Source organism: Lissotriton helveticus, chromosome 10 (genome assembly GCF_964261635.1).
Source record: "Lissotriton helveticus chromosome 10, aLisHel1.1, whole genome shotgun sequence".
Taxonomy (NCBI): Eukaryota; Metazoa; Chordata; class Amphibia; order Caudata; family Salamandridae; genus Lissotriton; species Lissotriton helveticus.
This window is the reverse complement of record NC_136071.1, coordinates 552,689,865-552,709,308: the sequence shown is the minus strand read 5'-3', so window position 1 is coordinate 552,709,308 and position 19,444 is coordinate 552,689,865. Positions and strand designations below refer to the sequence as shown.

The following is a 19,444-nucleotide window of genomic DNA, read 5'->3' as shown; positions in this document are numbered from 1 at the left end:
GCTGACCACCATTTTTTGTGCTTTCAGCACCAAGGACAGCCCCAGAGCAGTTTAGTGCTGGGCTGCCACAGGGGAGCTGCCCATTCCATTAAATTCAGAGGTTGTATTAAAGGAAATTTGTAAAGAACTCAAATTACCCATTTGAAACAATGCAGGGATCAGTGAAAGGTCGGCCCATCAAATGGTGGAGTAAGGAGCTTGAATACTAACTTTCATTAATAGGGATAATGAAAGGATAGTCAGACACATATACCAGAAATGGGGTGGGATGGAAATGGCACCAACTCGTACACCCTTCTACTCTAGTGCAATGTGTAGGAAGAGGACCCAGAGCCGAAAGAATGACCTTTGATTTCCTCTAAGTTTTTCGCTTTTTTTTTAAAACAAATGTTTATTTTGTCAAGTCACATCCATTGCAGAGCTCATTAACCCAGGAAACGTTTGCCATAGTAGATATTGAGAATCATTTCCATTGACATTTGATGTACACATTTTCTTTATCATCACTATTGTAAAACATGAGAACATAAACACATTACCTCCCCCCCCCGTTGCATTAACTCACCACTGCATCTTATTTGCCACTGCATTCCCCGGCCCCACACAAACAGTCCCTCACTGCCCCCCAAATCACCTATCCCAAGGGCCCATGTACCACCATAGATGCCTATGAGTCTACTGGGGGCACTTAGTCCAGGTCTAGGCCTTGATAATCCGCACATCTCTTCCAAATTTTAGGATGCTTTTGTGGGCAACCCCTGGCCTTAAATATTGGGATCGCCAACCCCATGCAGAAGTCTAGCCCAGTCTTCCATGCCGAGAGAGAGGGTGGAATTGTCCACCCCTCTGCTATATCCCTTTTCGCTAGAGTCAGTCCCAGCAGCAACAAGTGTCGCTTGTAGATGTTACCTCCTATATCCTCCGTAATATGTAGGATTTCCAGTCTGGGGGAGAAAGGGAGCTTCCACCCCCAACACCTCTGGCAGACAGGCCATTACCCCCTCCAAAATGTCATGCGTTCTGTACAGTGCCAGATAGTGTGTTTCAGGGACCCCTCCGCTCGGATACAGCGCAGACATATCGGGGATGTAACAAGACCTGCCTTCCACAGCCTGAGCCTGGGATAGTAAATACGGTGAAGGTATTTGAATTGAATGATACGCAATTGCATTGCTGTTGCTGCCTCTCTAGGCGACGCCAGTGCTTCCGTCCAGTTATCTCCATCAAGCTGGCCAATGTCCCCAGCCCATGCTTCTCTGAGTTTATCTAATGTATTGGCGCTATGCCTCACCAGGGACTGATAAATCTTTGATATTTTGCGGTCCTGCAGGTCACCCATGAAAACCTTGGCTTCTACCAGGCTAAATTCAGGGAGCACTTCCAGACCCGAGACACTAGGGTGGATGGCATGCCGAAATTGGAGGTATTTATAAAACTGGGTTTTCGGTATCTGGTATTCGTGTTTCAGATCTTGAAAGGACTTCAATGTCAGGCCTCGCATTATGTCTCCTAAAATTGAAATGCGATATTATCCCACCCCCGGATAACGCAGCCAGCTGTGGAAGACGACCGTTACACCACAGTGGGGATTCCCTGGTCACCTTATTCCACCACCCCATTCTGCGGAGAGATTCTTTCCATACCTGGAAGACTACTCCTGTAGCTGGCGGGAGAGAGTTGCGCAATGTCGCAGAGTACAAAATGGTATGTAGAGTGGATTCCCCCATACACTGTCATTCCACCACGTAGGTGGGGTCCTTCCTATCCCTATACCACCATTCATTCAGGACCAGGAGATGTAAAGCCAGGTAGTACGATTAGACATCTGAGGTAGCCAGCCCCCCACAGTACGTAGATTGGAAGCAGGTCCCCAGCGCCACCCTGGACAAACCCTCCCACCCTGCCCACAGGAATTGCCCTAATGCGGCGTTAACTTGGTAGAACCACATAGGAGATACTAGGTAGTGATGGTTCTGTAACTGATAAAGCAGACGCGGTAGCGGTAGTATCTGTTCACTTTTTAGTTTGGAAAAAATGTCTGCATATGACTCCCAGATGCACTCTTTAGATTTTTGTGCTTAGTTTTAAAGATTCGATTGTCCAGTTGCCCTTTTTCTCTGTCCAGCACTGGGATCCACAATATCTCCATATGCAGTGCAGCATTGAGTACAGTTGCAGCTGCGATTGCTTTGAAGTCCCTGACACTACTCCTGCCGCCCAGTCCCTTCTCCACTCTGGGTGCACCAATTCCTCTCGGCCTGAACACCCCTCATCGCCATGAACTGTAAACTACCCCTGTCTCATCTCCTCTGCCAGTCTCAAGATGTTGCAGAAGGAAATACGTGTTCGTCTCAATCGCAAGTGCACATCCTTTTCCTGCCCTTTTTAATACATACCAGCTGAGTCTGTTTCTTGTTCTTCTGACATATTTTGCGAGGTGGGAGTAAGAAGTCAGGCTGTCACGGCCACAACTGAGTCAAATGAAAGTTATTAAAAATAAGGGAAAATTATGAGACCAAAGCATGGAGGTGGCGACAAGACTGGCTTGGCTGACTGCAAGATGCTGCAGGGAGGATTGGACGCCGGGTGGTGCTCATTTTTGGGACGGGAGGGGTTGTCCTTTCAACCCCCACCCCCATTGGTATTGACCCAAGAGTTTCTAGTAGAGGTGGGAAATCCAACAAATTATCAGGGAGAGCCGAGCCAAGGGCACCTTTTGACAACGAAAGCCAAACCCCCATTTAAGCTAACAATTCACTCATTAGCGGTGTTTTATACAACAATCGAGTTATTTTCTACTTCTGAAAATTTTGCACCCTCTTCACATTGGCGAAATAAATGCACCTCTTATACAAAAAACCCAGAACCAATACTTCTCCTGCATATATCTGTTTTTTCATGCATCACTGGAACTAACCCCGCGAGCTACCTTACTTGTTATAAAGAGTAGCTAATAAACAAGACGGTGTTTAGCTCTACTGTAAAGGCCTGCACTGGAAGAATGTCATTATTTGTGAACAGTATCAAGGATGGTTGAGTTACAGGCAAAGACAGGCAAGTCCTTCCCTGAAGCCATCCGAAGTACTTCTGTAAATGTGCCAGCTGGTGCCCGGGGCGTTGAGCTGCTTGAATTAGTTGACCCCTTTCCCCCTTGCCGCTCCCCAAGGGACTGAGGGCATCTGCCGCTGAATTCCTCATCTTTAAATACAGACATTTAAATTATAATTTGTGTTGATTTTGCCCATTGGCACGCTGCCATGCCATCTCTCTCTCTGGCTCAGACCCTGCATGGCTCTGTGGGGACCGAGGGCCGTGCATGGTCGTGGGTCATACTCAACAATGGCAGAATGCACAAGCAAGCATGTAAATACGCATGCATGTATAAGTCCACAGAGTAGAGGCCGCAGTGTGGCAAACTCAGACTGCCCTCTGACTCACATGTAAGAAGAAGGACGAACAATATTGACAAGTTGTATAGCAAGTTATATAATCTTATAAAATGTTGGGTTTTTCAAAATTAGCACAATTATTAATATAAATGCCCCCAGGACTTTGTTCCACCCGGAGGCAGAAAGAGAAACAAGCGCGGTATCCTGCACTTATTTCTCTTTCAGCACCCGGGTGGGCCAGGTCGCATGGGCTGAAAGAGAACACCCTTGATTGTATAAAATGTTTTGCTGCAAATTCGCTGCAGTTTGAAAAAACAAAAAGCTTTTTTCTGTGGTTGGTTCCCTGTGGGACATCAGCATCAGTGCTAGGAGGTCAGGGTATTCCTACCCTGTCAATTTTCTTTATTCTTTTGGGTTGTTTTGGGACTCGGCTGAAGTCGGGTCCCAAAATGGCTGCCAACACTTCCTAGTTGAAGCGTAGGCAGCTAATCAGATCTGTGCACAAGATTGGCAATATTCGTGGAGGCTTCGTGGCCATAGATATACAAATTTGGATTTTCTTTAATATCTCAAACTAATGAACAGATTTACGCCAAATAACAAAGAGGGCGCTTTCTGGACCAAGGACTACCTTTCTTCCAACTGTAGTGTAATGCCGTCCAGCAGTTCGGGCTGTAGTTGTGTCTAAAATCTCTATGGGAATTAACATGGGAAACACACTTATTTTGATCCCGCCCTCTTTTTCTCTGCCCCTGCTTGACAGTCACCCCAAGACTTTCCATGCACAACTAGAATCAGCAGTGCAGTTTTTATGGAAAATAAACCAAAGTTATAGGCAAGTCAAAAAACGCTTGGAAACTAGGTCCTAACTTTCTAACTATAAAAACCTACTGGCGACCACCAGTAGTTACTATATATATATTATACATCTGAAAAAAACAAAGGTTGCAGAGACATAGTTAGGTTCACGTTTTACCCACACAAAACCATAGAAATTCAGCAGTTATAGTCATACTTATGTTAAGCAACTAGAACTCATTGCTTAAAGTTATTTAACGGCACACGTTATAGTTTCTTCAGTTAAGTAGAACTATACCTGCTGAATTTCTATGGTTTTGTGTGGGTAAAACATGAACCTAACTATAGCGTCTCTGTAACTTTGTTTATTTCAGTGAATTTGTATGTCTATTTTTAACGTAAAGTAATAAATAATTACCATGATGAAGGCCGTGCGCAGTGGGGGTAGGATGCAGGACGTGGCCAGCGCTCCCCGCATGCACCTAAGCCCACACTGCAAATGGTTGTTGGCCATTTGTGGCGGGGGTTTGGTGTGTGTATTTTTTTCTCATTGTGCTTCAAATCCACAGATCCATCGCAAAGTTACACATGGGGACGCGTTGGGCGCCGCGGTAGATCCGCAGATCTGTGAATCGCCTCAATTTTTTGGGGGACAATTTCTTGCCCTTCATTGTCCTCTTGAGTCAGGATACCTGTATCCTAACCCCATATGTGTTTTCACACATTATTTTTCCATGCCCCAGGCGATGCCACAAAGAACATGGAGGCTGCAACTTTCCTGTCAGGTTGATGCTAGCCAATCAGGGCCTTGCTTTTCAGTCCATATCCATGGATCCCTTGCAAGTGAATCCGCGAAGGAATTTCATCCCTAGATATACAGATTTATTTTTCCTTTAATTACTCCGAAACTGCGGAACAGATTTACAACAAATTACTAAAAGCTCTCTTTCTGGACCAAGATCTATTTTTCTGCCAAATTTGGCGGTGTTCCGTTCAGAGGTCCGGGCTATACCCATGTGTAAAAACTGCAAAATCCCCATAGACATTGCATTGGGGAAAAAAAAGAGTTTTGGGAACCCCCTTGTACTTGGCCCCCGCTTGACGAATGACACCAAAACTTTTCAGATAGTAGCTGAACTAACTTACGTACCAGTTTTGAAGAATTTGGGAAGATTCGTCAAACGCTGCTAAAGTTATCAGCAATACCAAAACGCTTTCTGGGGAAAGTTAGTCCTAACTACTAACTACAACTACCTACTGGCTATTGTATATCTATCTATCTATCTATCTATCTATCTATCTATCTATCTATCTATCTATCTATCTATCTATCTATCTATCTATCTATCTATCTTCTGAAGTTGTTTCTTTATAATCGGAGACTGGGAGTGGGCGTGTTGCCGATTATAAAGCAAAAACATCAGAACTCGAATACTATAAGTTATTACAGTCCAGGTCGGTCTTCACAATGCCAGCAGTCTAGGTAAAAGGCAGGTTAGGGCACGCATCATTATTGAAGCAGCTGTTTAAAGCAAGGAAAACAGAAGGTTGCTTTTCTTTCTTCTGCTTTATTCTTCTAGCTTACAATGACAAGTGAAGAGAACATGTTTGTTTTTTGCACTTCTTAGATAGTTAAACAAGAGCTAGAATCTTTCTGCATGTTTCTACAAATTCTGAGCTACTGCAGCTTTTTTTTAAAACTGACTTGTATTGAACTGTTTCTAATGTCTGTTTGCAACAAATAACTAACAGGTTTTTCATGTGTTTAACTTTGCACTAGAGGTTTTATTTTTACTCTGCAAGTTTGCAAACATACTCGCTGTTTAATGTGATAAAGCTACGCACCAAAGTTTTAATTGGTTTGAGGGAAAGGTGATGGTGTAACCATGTATTATGTGGGATTATGTAGCCCCTGTTATAGATGATAAGGATATTGCAAGTCACCTTGGAGTGCCATAACCTTACAAAGGAACTTGGACTTTGGCCATGTTCCTCTATGTGCTTATGGAAGTCCTTAGTGACTTGCAATATCCTTATAATGTACGGCAGGAAGTACTTTATCTCATATAATGCTTGGTCAATGTTTGAGAGGTTTGTGAATTTAGGAAATTGTTTAAGGGAGATTCCTATGGTGACATGCTTTATGAAGACCAAACCATTGCCTTGCACTTAGTCTCTCATTCCAATTTGCCTCTTAATAAAGATTCCGCTCCATATGGCATTACAAGGCACTACAATTGCTTTTGAGAACATATTTATCTGGTGAAGGGTGACAGAGTATGTCCCCTCAAAAGTATTTGGCATTGGCATGCCAAAAGCAGTGCTCAAACAATAGTTTTTTATGTTAGTCCAAATTTAATGTGGCTCTCTTTTGAATTACGTGTTAAGTTGGCACCCTGAATTGGATGTATGACATTACAACGCATGCTTTTACATCGCATGCTTTTACAACGCGGTTTTTACATCGCATACCATTACAACGCATAGTGCTTTCCGGTGCTGGATAGTGAATAGTTTAATTTACTATTCCAACTCCAGTCCCCGTGGACACTAGGGAAGGTGTTGGATAGTAAATAAAATCTATTCCCTATCCTAGAGCGCCCCCCAGCGCAATGCGTTGTAAAGGTTTGCGTTGCAAAAGTTGCGTCGTAAAGGCACTGCGTGGTAAAAGTTGCGTTGTAAAGGATGTTCCCCCCCCCTGAAGTACCAAGACCTGCAGTACCCACAACTGGGAAAGGGGGTGTGGGGGGGTGGGATGAGTGGAGGAGGATGATCACCAGATGAAATTTACTGAGACACTAGGAACTGAGACATTAAAGAGTCAATATTGTGAATCTATGTGACATTATGAGGAGGAAAAAGTGGTCCAGTTCCCTATACAGCTGTTAAAAGCAACAAGGGCCCACACCAAACTATGACCAAATTGAGCATAAAACAAGATGATGTCTGTGATCATCCCTTCAATATATGTTGTTTCGTCCTTTGTCACTGAGTATCTTTCCTTCGAGAATTGTCTTTGGAAGTAGTGTGGGTTTCATTTCGCAACCATGGAGCACTTAAGTGCTATGCGGCTAGCTCAAGACTTGGATGTTTTCAGAGAAGTGTAAGACAAATCTTCACTCATCAAAGATATATTATTATAATTGTTATTAAAAAATAATCCTAGCCGCAATCCACACTTGAGACCACAGTTTCATTTTCGAATGAAGTGATTTTCTTCGAACCAGCACATCTTAAGCTGTTGGCTAGATCATGGTCTATTTCTAAAGGAATGCTGTTTACTTTAGACTAGGGGAAAAAAATGCCCATTTACATATTAACATCTTAAACATGGTTATCTGGAGATCCTAAAAGTTGACTCATATTTTTTTTTGTAACATTCATTTTGCAATGCAGATTGAAGCATTTCTTAGTACTGTTACTATGGCTACCATGTTAGCTCTCTAACTAAAGCAAGATATTAATTAGTTTATAATTTAAATACCAAGATTTCAGCAAAAAATGTAAATGAAGTAATCTACCTTTGCAAGACTGAAGACCTTTGGTGTACTAATAAATTGAACTGAAAATATGTGTGGATTTTTGAAAATGCAGGTTGAGTTTTCACTTCAGCAATTTGTCTTTAATGTAAAAAGCAGAATAGCTGTTCAGTGGCACCGCAATACTTAGTAAACGCCGAGATGAGAGAAAATTAGACTTTTATTCCAGAAAGAGACGAGCAATTATTCCACCGCCTGACCTTCTCATCTGTTAGTCATTAGTGCTAGTTGCAGTTCCCAATTACAGGCTTTTAATGGTTATGCTTCACACTGCTTTATGCCATTGAGCGTAATTAGCTTTTAGCGTGCAACGCTGTTACAAAAAGCAAACCACACAGTGAAGATTATATCCAGTGGGGTTACAGAGAAACACTTCTAGGCGTAGCGCACATAAACAAAAAGACAGAAATTGAAAGATTTTGCATAAGAGGTCTCCTAAAGTACCATCGCCCTATTTTTATTGGCTTAATAACACTGAAAGGAAACAAAACTTGGCAAAACTGAGCATGTGAAGCATAAATCGCAAACTCTTCCTAATTACTCTTTCTCAGAGATGTCCCCATCTGAATTATTTTCCAAGGGGAATAGAAGTATCCATTTTATAAACTATGAACAGTTTTCAGTGACCTCTTCCCGTTGTTTTCGGGTAAGAAGAGGTTCAAGTGATAGTTTGCAAAAGTGGTTATCAGCTTTCTGGTGTCACTAGCCCTAGGATGACTGTGCGTTTAATTGATAAATGATACATTTTATTTATTACATTTTGTAAGCTGATGATTTTAAAGATGCGTGTACTTTTATGATCAATTTGTATTTGATCGAATACAGTAATTTGATGATGATGATCACTGAGAAATTCTGGATCGCCTGAATTCCTCAAGCTGCATTTGCAGTACTCCAGTTGAAAGAAAATGAATCGAGTTTATCTTTAAGGCTGACAACTCCACATTCGAATAAAACACTGAGGGGCAGATTTACAAGCCCCTTGCGTCACTTTTGCGCCATCGTTGCGTCACTTTTGCGACTCAGCGGCAGCGTAAAAGTTGCGGCCCATTTACAAGGGAGATGCGTCACGTTGTAAAGCCCTGCGTGACCTTACACCTGCGTCAGGTATAATGTATGTAGGGTAGGCGTTCCCATTCAGGAAAGTCTAGTAAAAGTGACGCAGTGAAATCTACAAGATTTCACTGCGTGACTTTTTGACGTGTCAAAACGTTACGGGATTAGGCTGCAACAGTCATTGCTGGAGTTGCGTCGTGCTTGAGACAGGATTCCAGCAATGCGTGACTTTTCCGTCGACTGATGCGTCTGTCAATCTTTGCGCCATGGTGCGACGTATTGTAAATACGACGCATCCATGGTGACTCAAGGGCTTTGCATGATGGCGCAGGGAAAGCGACGCATCTCTACAGATGCGTCACTTTCTTGTAAATCTGCCCCTGAGTCTTTCAGTAGATATCGTGCTTGCTTGTTTCTGGTCCTTTGTTTCATAGCCACACCTCTATTTCTTATTTTCTGCTGCCACCCACAAATTTCAAGACTAAGCCTTATCACCTATATCTCGTGGTAAACACTTATGCCTCCACTCCCACCGCCCCAAAAGGCCCATCTCCACATACCCTGGAACTATTTCGCCCATCCAGTCTATCGAACGCTGGAGCCCAGTGTTAATATTTGATTCTATGTATGTTTACTTATTCCCCGTGTAACCCTGTGCAAATGTATCTATGCACTTTGATACATTATTTATACAATAATACTGTTTCTACCTCAAAAATGTATCAGCTACCGATCCTACTGCCTTCATATATTTCGCTTGTGCACTGCCACTATGTCTTTATGATTACCAAAATATGTATTTCTACTATGCGATGTTAAAACATTATCTATATTTATAAGCTGTTTCTCCCTAAAAAATGTATCCGCTACTGATCATAATGCCTTATGTTTCGTTTGCGTACTGCTATTTTGCCTTTATGTCTGCCCTAATATGTTAACCACTTAACTACTACTATGCAAACACTGTAGATTGTAGATTATCGTATACATTTGTTGCTGAGATCCCTACTTTGAATCTATGTCATGAGCTTCATTTAAATACATGATTTTTTCAGTCAACTTCATTTTCATATCGTTACTCAAAATCCTGTAGGGAAAGTAGAGATGAGTACCCTCTTTTTTATGCCAGTGGAAAGAAGGTCCCCTCTAATCCTTCCTTTGCCAAAAGCCTGAACAATTCTACAATTTTTAGGTCTCGCCTAGCCATGCAGCGCCATGCGCTGCACGCGTAAGCGAAGACCTATTGTTGCTGACTTGCTTTGCGATGCTGGACTGGATAGGTGCACGCGCTTAAAAGACATCAGCTGTGAACGCATATGGCAGCGTTAGCTGAAGTGGCAGGACAAGCCATGTGCACGCTCACGGCGTCTCTTTCAGACAGGCGATGTGCAAGCTCATGGCCTCTCCTTCAGCGTGCGCATTACAGAAACGTCTCAACGGTCTGCAGGTTCCCTGGCTGTCTCCTCGGTACGCCGCGGAGCTCTCCTCATCACTCGGGAGCCCCGTCTTGCCTCTGGTGCCATGCAGTCTGCCACGCTCTTCGCCCAGTCCCTCTGATGGGGCCGGGACTTCAGCATGGAGCCTGCAGGGTTCCGGACGTCCTCTCCGGCGGTTGCTTCCTGTTGGTTTGGCAGTCCCCGCCCACGTCCCAACGAAGGCTGCCTGACTTCCGGTTTTGTCGCCATCTGAACTGGAGGCAGGGAGTGCCCCCGCGATGTTGCCGCCATATATATGCACTGCACAGCATGGTAAGTGTCCTCCAAACAATGCGCGCTTTCCATCCTCTTCCCGTTAGCTCTGTTTCTCGAGGCCCCCTCTTCTGCCTGTCCGTCCCTTCCTTCTCGTTATGCCTGAGACCCACTCTGACATTTCTATCCATGTCACCACACTTCTGATGCCGCCCAGCTGCTCTCGTCCTGTCTTAGTTCACAAGCTGTTTTTCATTCACGCATTCACTCTGCAGACACCCGGGGACTCTTGAATTTGAGATTTGACCCACATTCTCTTGACTTGGGGCCCAGGTGCTGTGAGTTCCCAAGCACATCTATCTACCATCTGCCCTACCCAAGCCCCTTGCCTTTCTGCATACGCTTTAGGCTGTGTGTTTCTGCTTCACTGTGATGTCCATTTGCTAACGCCTCTCTGCTTAACTCCTCAGCATAGGAGATACCAAAGTTTCCTAGGGTTTTTTAATGGCATATACCCCTTGGAGCGTTGTTGGGTCTTCTCTGCAGTGCCCAGTCGAAGAGGTAATAAAACAGACATAATAATGATATATTTGTCATGCTGAACTTGCCTTGACACGTCTGCTTTTATCGGTGGCAACTGTACTGGTCTCAGAGGTGAGGAACCCACCTTGGCCATGGCCAGCCACCAAGGCCACCATGCATGCCACTGGCTCAGAGTCTTATTTGGGGGAGTGTTATCTTCCATATAAAGTGAGTTATTGCCATTTTGCATTACACCATTTGATTAATGCTTCACAAAAGAAAAAATAAAGACATTTACAATGCCAATAGCTCAAAATAATGTCATTGCGAGACCTATTGCATTGTAAATGCTTGTTCGTTTTGGTGTCAGCCAAGACCTTGGGATAGTCCAACAACGTCTCAAATATATACATACGTACTTACAAGGGCTGTCAGCTAGCCCTCTTTATCCCATGATCTATAGTTGTGTCATTTATATTTTGCTTCATTTATATTTTGCTTTCGCCTGCCACAAGACACAGCGTTGGGCTTGGCATTTTCTGCAGGGTCATCCCCAAACGTTTTGCCTTCACTCCTCCATTTTTGCTGAATTTGTTTTTGTTGGCCTTAGACCTCTGTACACTTAACTATTGTACCAGTGCTAAAGTGCGTCTACTCACTCCTACAAACATAGTAACATTGGCTTATACCCAATTGGCATATTTAATTTACCTATAAGTCCCTAGTAAAGTGGTACTATATGTACCCAGGGTATATAAATTAAATGATACTAGTGAGCCTGAAGCACTGATTGCGCCACCCACTTAAGTAGGACTTTAAGCATCTCTCAGGCCTGCTATTACATCCTGTGTGTGCAGTTTTAAACTGCCATTTCAGCCTGGCAAAATAAACCAATTTTACCAGGCCAAAACTTTCCTTTCAAATACATATATGTCGCCCCCGAGGTAGGCCCTGGGAAGCTCCAAGGGGCGGGTACAGTGTATTTAAAAAGTGAGACTTGTATGTTTTAGTTTTAAATGTCCTGGTAGTGAAAACCTCTTAAGTTCGTTTTTCACTACTGCAAAGCCTACCATTCCCATAGGAGAACATTGGAGTTACCTAATTACATTTTATAAGCATAATTTCCTAATAGGAACAGGTAACCCCTCCAGGCTTGGTGTTTCTGGAATCACAATTTAAAATCCTAACTTGTGGTGTTGGATTTTAAATTGCAGTTTTGAAAATTTCTCCTTTTGAAAGATGAAATTTTCCTCCCGTAGCCATGTAGTAGTACCCGTAGCTTGTCTCCATGGGTAGATAACCTACATGCCAGGCCCAAATCTTCCTTTTTTATTACATATAAGTTACCTCTAAAGTAGGCCCTGGACAGCCCATTGGCAGGGTGCCGTGTATTTAAAAGGTAGGACATGTACGTTTAAGTTTTACATGTTCTGGTAGTGAAATACTCTTAAATTTGTGTTTCACTACTGCACGGCCTATCTCTCCCATAGGATAACATTAGAGCTGCCTTGTAACATTTTATAAGTATAGCTTTCATTTGGGAAAAGATCGTGTTAGAACTGGGGGTTGCTAGTTGGCTGAGGTAGGTACCTTAGGCCAAATAGGGACCCTTGCTTCCACGTCAGGGAAAGGAAGGACACCTTCTCAGATAGCCCCTGCTCACCCCCTCGGTAGCTTGGCACGAGCATCTAGGCTTATCTTCAAGGCAAGTGTGCAAAGTATTTGCAACCACGCTCTCAGTAACCCAATGATGACACCACAAATGTACTCCACACGAGTTTCATAAAAACAGTATACATTTATATAAAAAGATATACGATGAGACCACACAATATAAATCCAACGTATGCGTATTTGTAATATTCCTTGTGGCCAGTTATTAGGCCAGCTAGCCCTTGTAGGTACTGGCGTAATTAATTAGCAATTTCTTGATGATCCACTGCAGTCTTAATGTAATGCTATGCAATTCGTAATGCAAGAATCAGGCACTTCACAATGTAAAAATAATGCAGTTTCTTTATGCAACAATCAAGCAGTTCGTAATGCCAAAATAATGCAATGCATAACGCAATAATCAGGCTGTTCGGTATGCAAACTAATGCAATGCGTAATGCAACAATCAGGTAGTTCTTTATGCAAATATAGTGAAATGCGTAATGCAACAATCAGGCAGTTCGTAATGCAGAAATAATGCAATGCGTAATGCAACAATCCGGTAGTTCGTAATGCAGAAATAATGCAACAATCAGGTAGTTTGTAATGCAGAAATAATGCAATGCGTAATACACACTAGCCCCGATCACGGTGCTTTAGACAGTCTCTCCGCCATTCGTACTGACTCGTGGTCAGCTTCCGCCAACAGATGCCCCTAACACGGGTATGGTGTAAACCAAAGTGCAGCTCCGCACTCCGACCCCGGTACTGCCACTCCTTGGAAAGTACGGGCCGCTTACAAGCTGAAGCAGAGGCTCATGCTGCAAGAATGGGAGAGTCCGAGAGCGTCTCCCTCTGAGCCTGCAACCCACCCCAGGCGGCGACACACATTACCTGGGGGGTGCTACCTCGCTCTCCTCTCCTTTTCCCGCGACTTGGGCCTCCGATGCGACTTTGTGGATTCCAGGCAGTGGGACTCGGGCCCTCCCCCAATGGGGTTGGTTCGAGGTCCCGCTCTGGCCGGTGGCACAGCTCCTCTGGGGATGCCGGTCCGGCTGCTGGTGATAACGAAGATCTCAGGGTGCAACCGGGCACACGCACACAGCGTCGCTGACACTCACTTGAGCTTTGGGTGTGCACGATCACAGGGCAAACCTCACAAAGGTCTCAGGCTGCAAGAAGCACATGCTCACAGCGTCGCTGAGACTCACTTGAGTTTGGGGTGCACACGATCACAGGGCAATCCTCACGAAGGTCTCAGGCTGCAAGAAGAGCACACACAAAGCGTTGCTGAGACTCATTTGAGTTCCGGGTGTGCACGATAACAGGGCAATCCCCACAAAGGTCTCATGCTGCCAGCAGCACACACACACAGCGTCGCTGAGACTCACTTGGATTCCGGGTGTGCACGATAACAGGGCAATCCTCACGAAGGTCTCAGGCTGCAAGAAACACACGCACACAGCGTCGCTGAGACTCACTTGTATTCCGGGTGTGCACGATAACAAGGAAATCCTCACGATGTTCTCAGGCTGCACAATGCACACGCACACAGTGTCGCTGAGACTCACTTGGGTTCCAGGTTCACACGATCACAGGACAGTCCTCACGAAGGGCTCAGGCTGCACAAAGCACACACACATAGCGTCGCTGAGACTAGCTTGGACTCCAGGTGCCGACGATCACAGGGCAATTCTTACGAGGGTCTCAGGCTGCAAAAAGCACACGCACACAGCGTCACTGAGACTCTCCTGGAAACTTTTATGTTCCTGAGTTTCCACAACAAGGAGCCAGCTCTCCTCGGTCCTTAGGGATAAGTTACTTCAGGACACAGCACACAGCAAAGTCCCTTTAGCCTCTCCTTGGTTAAAGCAGCAAACTGTAGACCAGCCCCAGAACACACAGTAAGGGTCAGTCCTTTCCTTCAGTCTCTTCAGCTGTTTCTTCCTTGGCCGAGGTTCCTCATGACCATGAAGTAGATTCAATCCTTTTCAGTCTTGACAAATCCAATTCCAACATTCAGGGGCTTCAGCTCTCATAGTTATACCCCAGTCTTTGAAGTCTTTGTGTTCAGGGGGGCACTGACCCCTGTCCAAACCAGTTCTGGGTGTCTCCCTGCCAGTGACACCTTCTTCCTTTGATAGTGGGGGTCTGGATCCTTAATCACTCAGCAGGAGATGTAGCCATTGTTTTATGGTGGCAGCCCAGACCTCTTCACCTCTAGGGGCTACTCCACCCACCTACACTCCAGATGTAGATCAGCTTGCTGCTGTCTCACCTCCTCCCCTGGGTCAAGAAGTCCCCATATCCTATCGCTTTTGGATACAGACAGTCAATCCACAACCAGGAAGAGACACACAGAAATGTTAGAGCACAAAAACCCAGCCACTTCTAAAAGAGTGGTTTCTAAACACACAATGCAAAAACCACCTTCACAAAAAGATGTGTTATTAAATTGTGAGTTCAGGCATACTAAACTTCACCTCTCCATCTTAAGCCTATGGGAAGATAGGCTGGAAACATTTTACACAGCCTCCCCATTCTGTCCTATGGGCAAGATTGCCTTCCAACAGTGAAAAACGAAATTGAGAGTATTTCACTGTCAGGACATGGTACACACCTCAGTACATGTCTTACCTTTCACATACACTGCACCCTGCCCAGGGGGTGCCTTGGACCTACCATAGGGGTGTTTGATGTGCATAGAAAGGGAAGGGTAAGGCCTGGCAAGTGGGTGCACTTGGCAGGACAACATGGCAGTTTAACAAACTGCACGCAGACACTGCAGTGGCAGGCCTGAGTTCTCTCTTTAAGGCTACTTTTGTGGGTGGCACAATTAGTGCTGCAGACCCACTAGAAGCATTTGCATTTCCAGCCCTGGCACACATAGTGCACTTTACTAGGGACTTTACTAGTAAGGCAAACATACCAATCATGGACAATCAATTACCATTACACTTTACACAGGGAGCACTTGCACCTTGATACTGATCAGCAGTGGCAAAGTGCCCAAAGCATCTAAGTTGGCAACACCATGTCAGAAAAAAGGTCTAGGACGAAAGCAAAACATTTCTGGAACTTTAGCCAAAAAGGGCCAAGTCCAACAGACAGGGAAACCAAATTTGGTGACTATGGCCTTACAATTTAAAAACACATCTTTTAGTGAATTAGGTTTTTCGATTACAGTTCTGACAATGACACTATTAGTCGTTTTCTTACTTAAATAATCTGGTGCCTTCTGTCTGTCTCTGGAATACATGTCTGAGGTGGATGACAGCCAGCTTCCTTTATTCCCTCTAGACAACCACAAACAAAGGAAGGGTAGGTGTGCCTGAGTGGTCATCTACATGGTGATGGGTCTCTCTGAGCAGGATGAGGGGGACGAGCTGACACTTCTACCTGAAAGGGCTGCGTCCTGTCCCCACACAAAGGGCTGCATACGCCACTGTAGTGAGTCTGGAGCCAGGGCAGGGAAGGGCAGGGCCGTGTGTACTGCAAAGACCTTTCTTTCAAGGCTCCCTATTTCAAAGGCTAACACAATACATACTGGACCTTTGACACATGTGCTCAGAACACTGATGAAACTAAGGACATTCTACCAGGAAGAAAAGCTGCTGTGCTGTAGGAGGGACTGACACTTGCTGTGTTGGCATGCTGCCTGCTACTTCTTGCCTGAAACTGAGAAGGACTGGACCAGCTCTCTACATCCTAAGGACTTGCGAATCCACAAGGACTTGTTAGCTTGCCTCCTGTTGCTGAAGTCTCAGGGATATCAAAGAGTTCACTTCTCAACTTCATCCCAGCACTATGACTTTACTTGCTGTAAGTTTTGCTCTGCCAAGTGGTGCCAATCCAGTCCAGGGCACTTGGATGCAAGTTTAAAGTGCTGCATCTGCCAGAACCTCTTCTCCGGCATCTCTGCACTGATCGGACACAGACGTATCACCTGCAGCGACATCGGACTCAACGCATCACTGCCGCTGCGAGGTCTGGACCCAGTGTACTGCACTCGCCACTGCTACAGTGCCTCTGCAATCACCACTTCAGGGATCAACGCATCACTACCAGCGCGTGGATAAGATCAACACATCGCCTCCAGCATGGATTAAATGCCTGATGCATCGCCCTCGTGTTCGGACGTTCCGGCGTTTTATCTACAGAACTCACGCTCTGCCACCTCTGCATTTCGTTTTGTGACGAGGATTAAGGTACTTTGCTTAGTGTTCTCTGCGTGGGTCCTGTAACCTGCCTGCGCTTCATCAAGGGCAGCCTGAACTCTCGACTTTGTCCTGGTCCAGTACGACCTACAGTAACCCCAAAGCACTATTTGCTTCAAAGCACTATTTTTCACTTAGTCTTTAAAAATTCATACCTTGACTTGTACTTATTGGATGTTTGCCATTTTGGTATTGTTTTGTTCAGAATATAATGATCTGGTTTTTTTAAACAGGTATGGAGTCTTTTGTGGTGTTTACAATGTGTTACTGTGTGTGTTTGTGCACAATTACTTTACACATTGCCTCTTTAGATTAGCCTGACTGCTCTGTGCCAATCTACCAGAGGGTGACCACAGATGATCTTTTAGTGTGCATCACTTACCATGACTAATATTGTGGTTTCTGCTTGGACAAGGTGCATACCTCTGCCAACCACAAACCCGATTTCTAACAGGAGCCAGTGCAGGATATTTTCTGGGGCTTGGGGAGAGGCAAACAAGGGGCTACTGCTAGATCTGAGATAATGGTCCCACAGGTCATCCCACCAACGCTCTACTAACTCACCAAGCCAAGTCCAGATTGGGCAGGGATCTAGTGGGCCACTTGCAGTGCTTTTGGCATAGAAACTGTCATTTGTTGGTCCTGTCATGTCTCTACTACTGCCTTGTAATTAGCAACAGGAAGGCGGCTGGTGGCACCTTTACAGAGGAACACTACCACCTTCTAAAGTAACTTACAGCGGAGGATGTCTGCCTATAACAGTGAAGAATATATGCCATCTCGCAGGCGTTTTCCTTGGGATAGTGTGCAGGTGTGATTGAGAGCAGTTGGAAAGTGAGCCCCGACTAGAGAACAATAACTATGTTTCTTCTTTGGATTCCTCTGTTAATCTGCCTGTGACCAGAGATAGAATCTTGGCCTTATGGTGTTAGTTCGCCTGTTCCTAAGACCAGAGTGTGGAGGAGTCGAGGGTCTGGAAATCGCTTATAAATTGCCGCATTAACAAACTGATTCATGGATTTAGGTTAGCCTGCGGATGGCAGTTAGTCTTCTGGTATTTGTCAATTTTATTGGATATCTTTCCTTAATCACATAGGGCAAAGATGATGACATTTTCAGAAGATAATACTAAACTTTTGTAATTACTATCGGGTCGGCATTTCAATTATCTTTTATGGATCTGCATCCAAATATTAGGTGTTTATGTGAATGTATATATGCCCCTTGGCATATAAGTTTGTGCATTATATAAATTGGCTCAGAACTCCGCTCTAACGCCATAACATTTGTCATACACAATTCAAGGTAAAATGTGTTGTGAATTTACAGGAGAAACGTATTATCGACTCAAAATCCGATGCTCAAGATGTGCATTTAAAAGGGGTTTTTGATATTTCCTTTTGTGTTGCATGGCACAGTATATACCAATTGTACTATAATTATAATGGAACAAATAGCAATTACTCATGCTTTTCTATTGCGCTTGTTGTCCTTCGGTTTATCAGAAACCACATTGTGTACAGGGGAGACTCGCATGAATATCTTTTCTTTGACTTGTGGGTGTTACCCATGTTTAAAATGCTATGGATGCTTGGTAGACCATTTTTGATGTCAGAATCTTTAGTTTTGCCTGATCAAAAATCCAATTTCCGCAATCTAAATTGTTGTTCTATCTTTCCACAGTTCTGCAGCTGAGACTGCAGCAAAGACGGACCAGAGAACAGCTGGTGGACCAGGGCATCATGCCACGTAAGACTATTTATATGTGGAATGGCATCTGCTGCCAGCTCTCTGTTTTTATGTCCCATGTCATAGTGTAAAAAGTCTTTGAAGGCAGTCTCATTTTTTGTTTACATTTCTTTTATGTAGTTTTTCGTGTATTTCAACGGGTTTCAATAATAATCATATCCATTCATTTAAAAAATAAATCATAAATCAAACAGTATCTGTCAGTTTAACATATTGGACAATACTTGAGCGTGGAGTATGTGAAGTGTCAGGCATAACAGTGCATTGATACTAAGGGATTAATGGGGGGGGAGACCTTGTGTATGTGACTTGGTAAGATAAGAGCAGCTGCCTGTGTCAGTGCACCCTCTTTGCACCGCTCTACCCTTGATTCCACAACTAGTTACTTTGTTTTACATGTTAAAGCTGTATATCGATAGTCTTTGCTGCTTATGTGACCACGTTTTGACTTGGATGTGCACCTGGGTAGATCAACGCTCTGGGGCTGTATAGTTTCCTTGTGGAGGCAATCTCATTTGGAAGAAAGACTTTTTAATTCTTGTTGTACATTGATCTGCAGTGTGGATTTTTTTTTAAGTTACATCTACATTATGTTAGAGAAGAGAATGGGAGAAGGAGGAAGAAGTAAACCTTCTTCAAAATAAATATGTTAGATTTAATGTGCTTATTGTGAAGTCTCCAATATTCACTTGGAGGAGTTTGCCTGATTCACAAACTGCATTTTGTTCTACATAAAGTAGTACTACAGTAGTTCTACTCATGTGCTACAAAATGTAATTCACAAACCTGTGGCCAGAGATCTCTTCATCCATTCCTCCACCCTCATATCTTTC

The 19,444-nt window shown here is 44.1% G+C and overlaps 1 protein-coding gene across 2 annotated transcripts in view; it reads left to right on the top strand.

Moving 5' to 3' along the window:
- MRTFB (myocardin related transcription factor B) overlaps positions 1–19,444 on the top strand; it is a 304,268-nt gene that overhangs the window by 97,655 nt on the left and 187,169 nt on the right. For both annotated transcript variants that reach the window (XM_078663095.1, XM_078663094.1), the window contains exon 2: positions 18,546–18,611. In XM_078663095.1, coding sequence (XP_078519221.1) covers positions 18,546–18,611 — 66 coding nt within the window. The remainder of the gene's footprint in view (positions 1–18,545; positions 18,612–19,444) is intronic.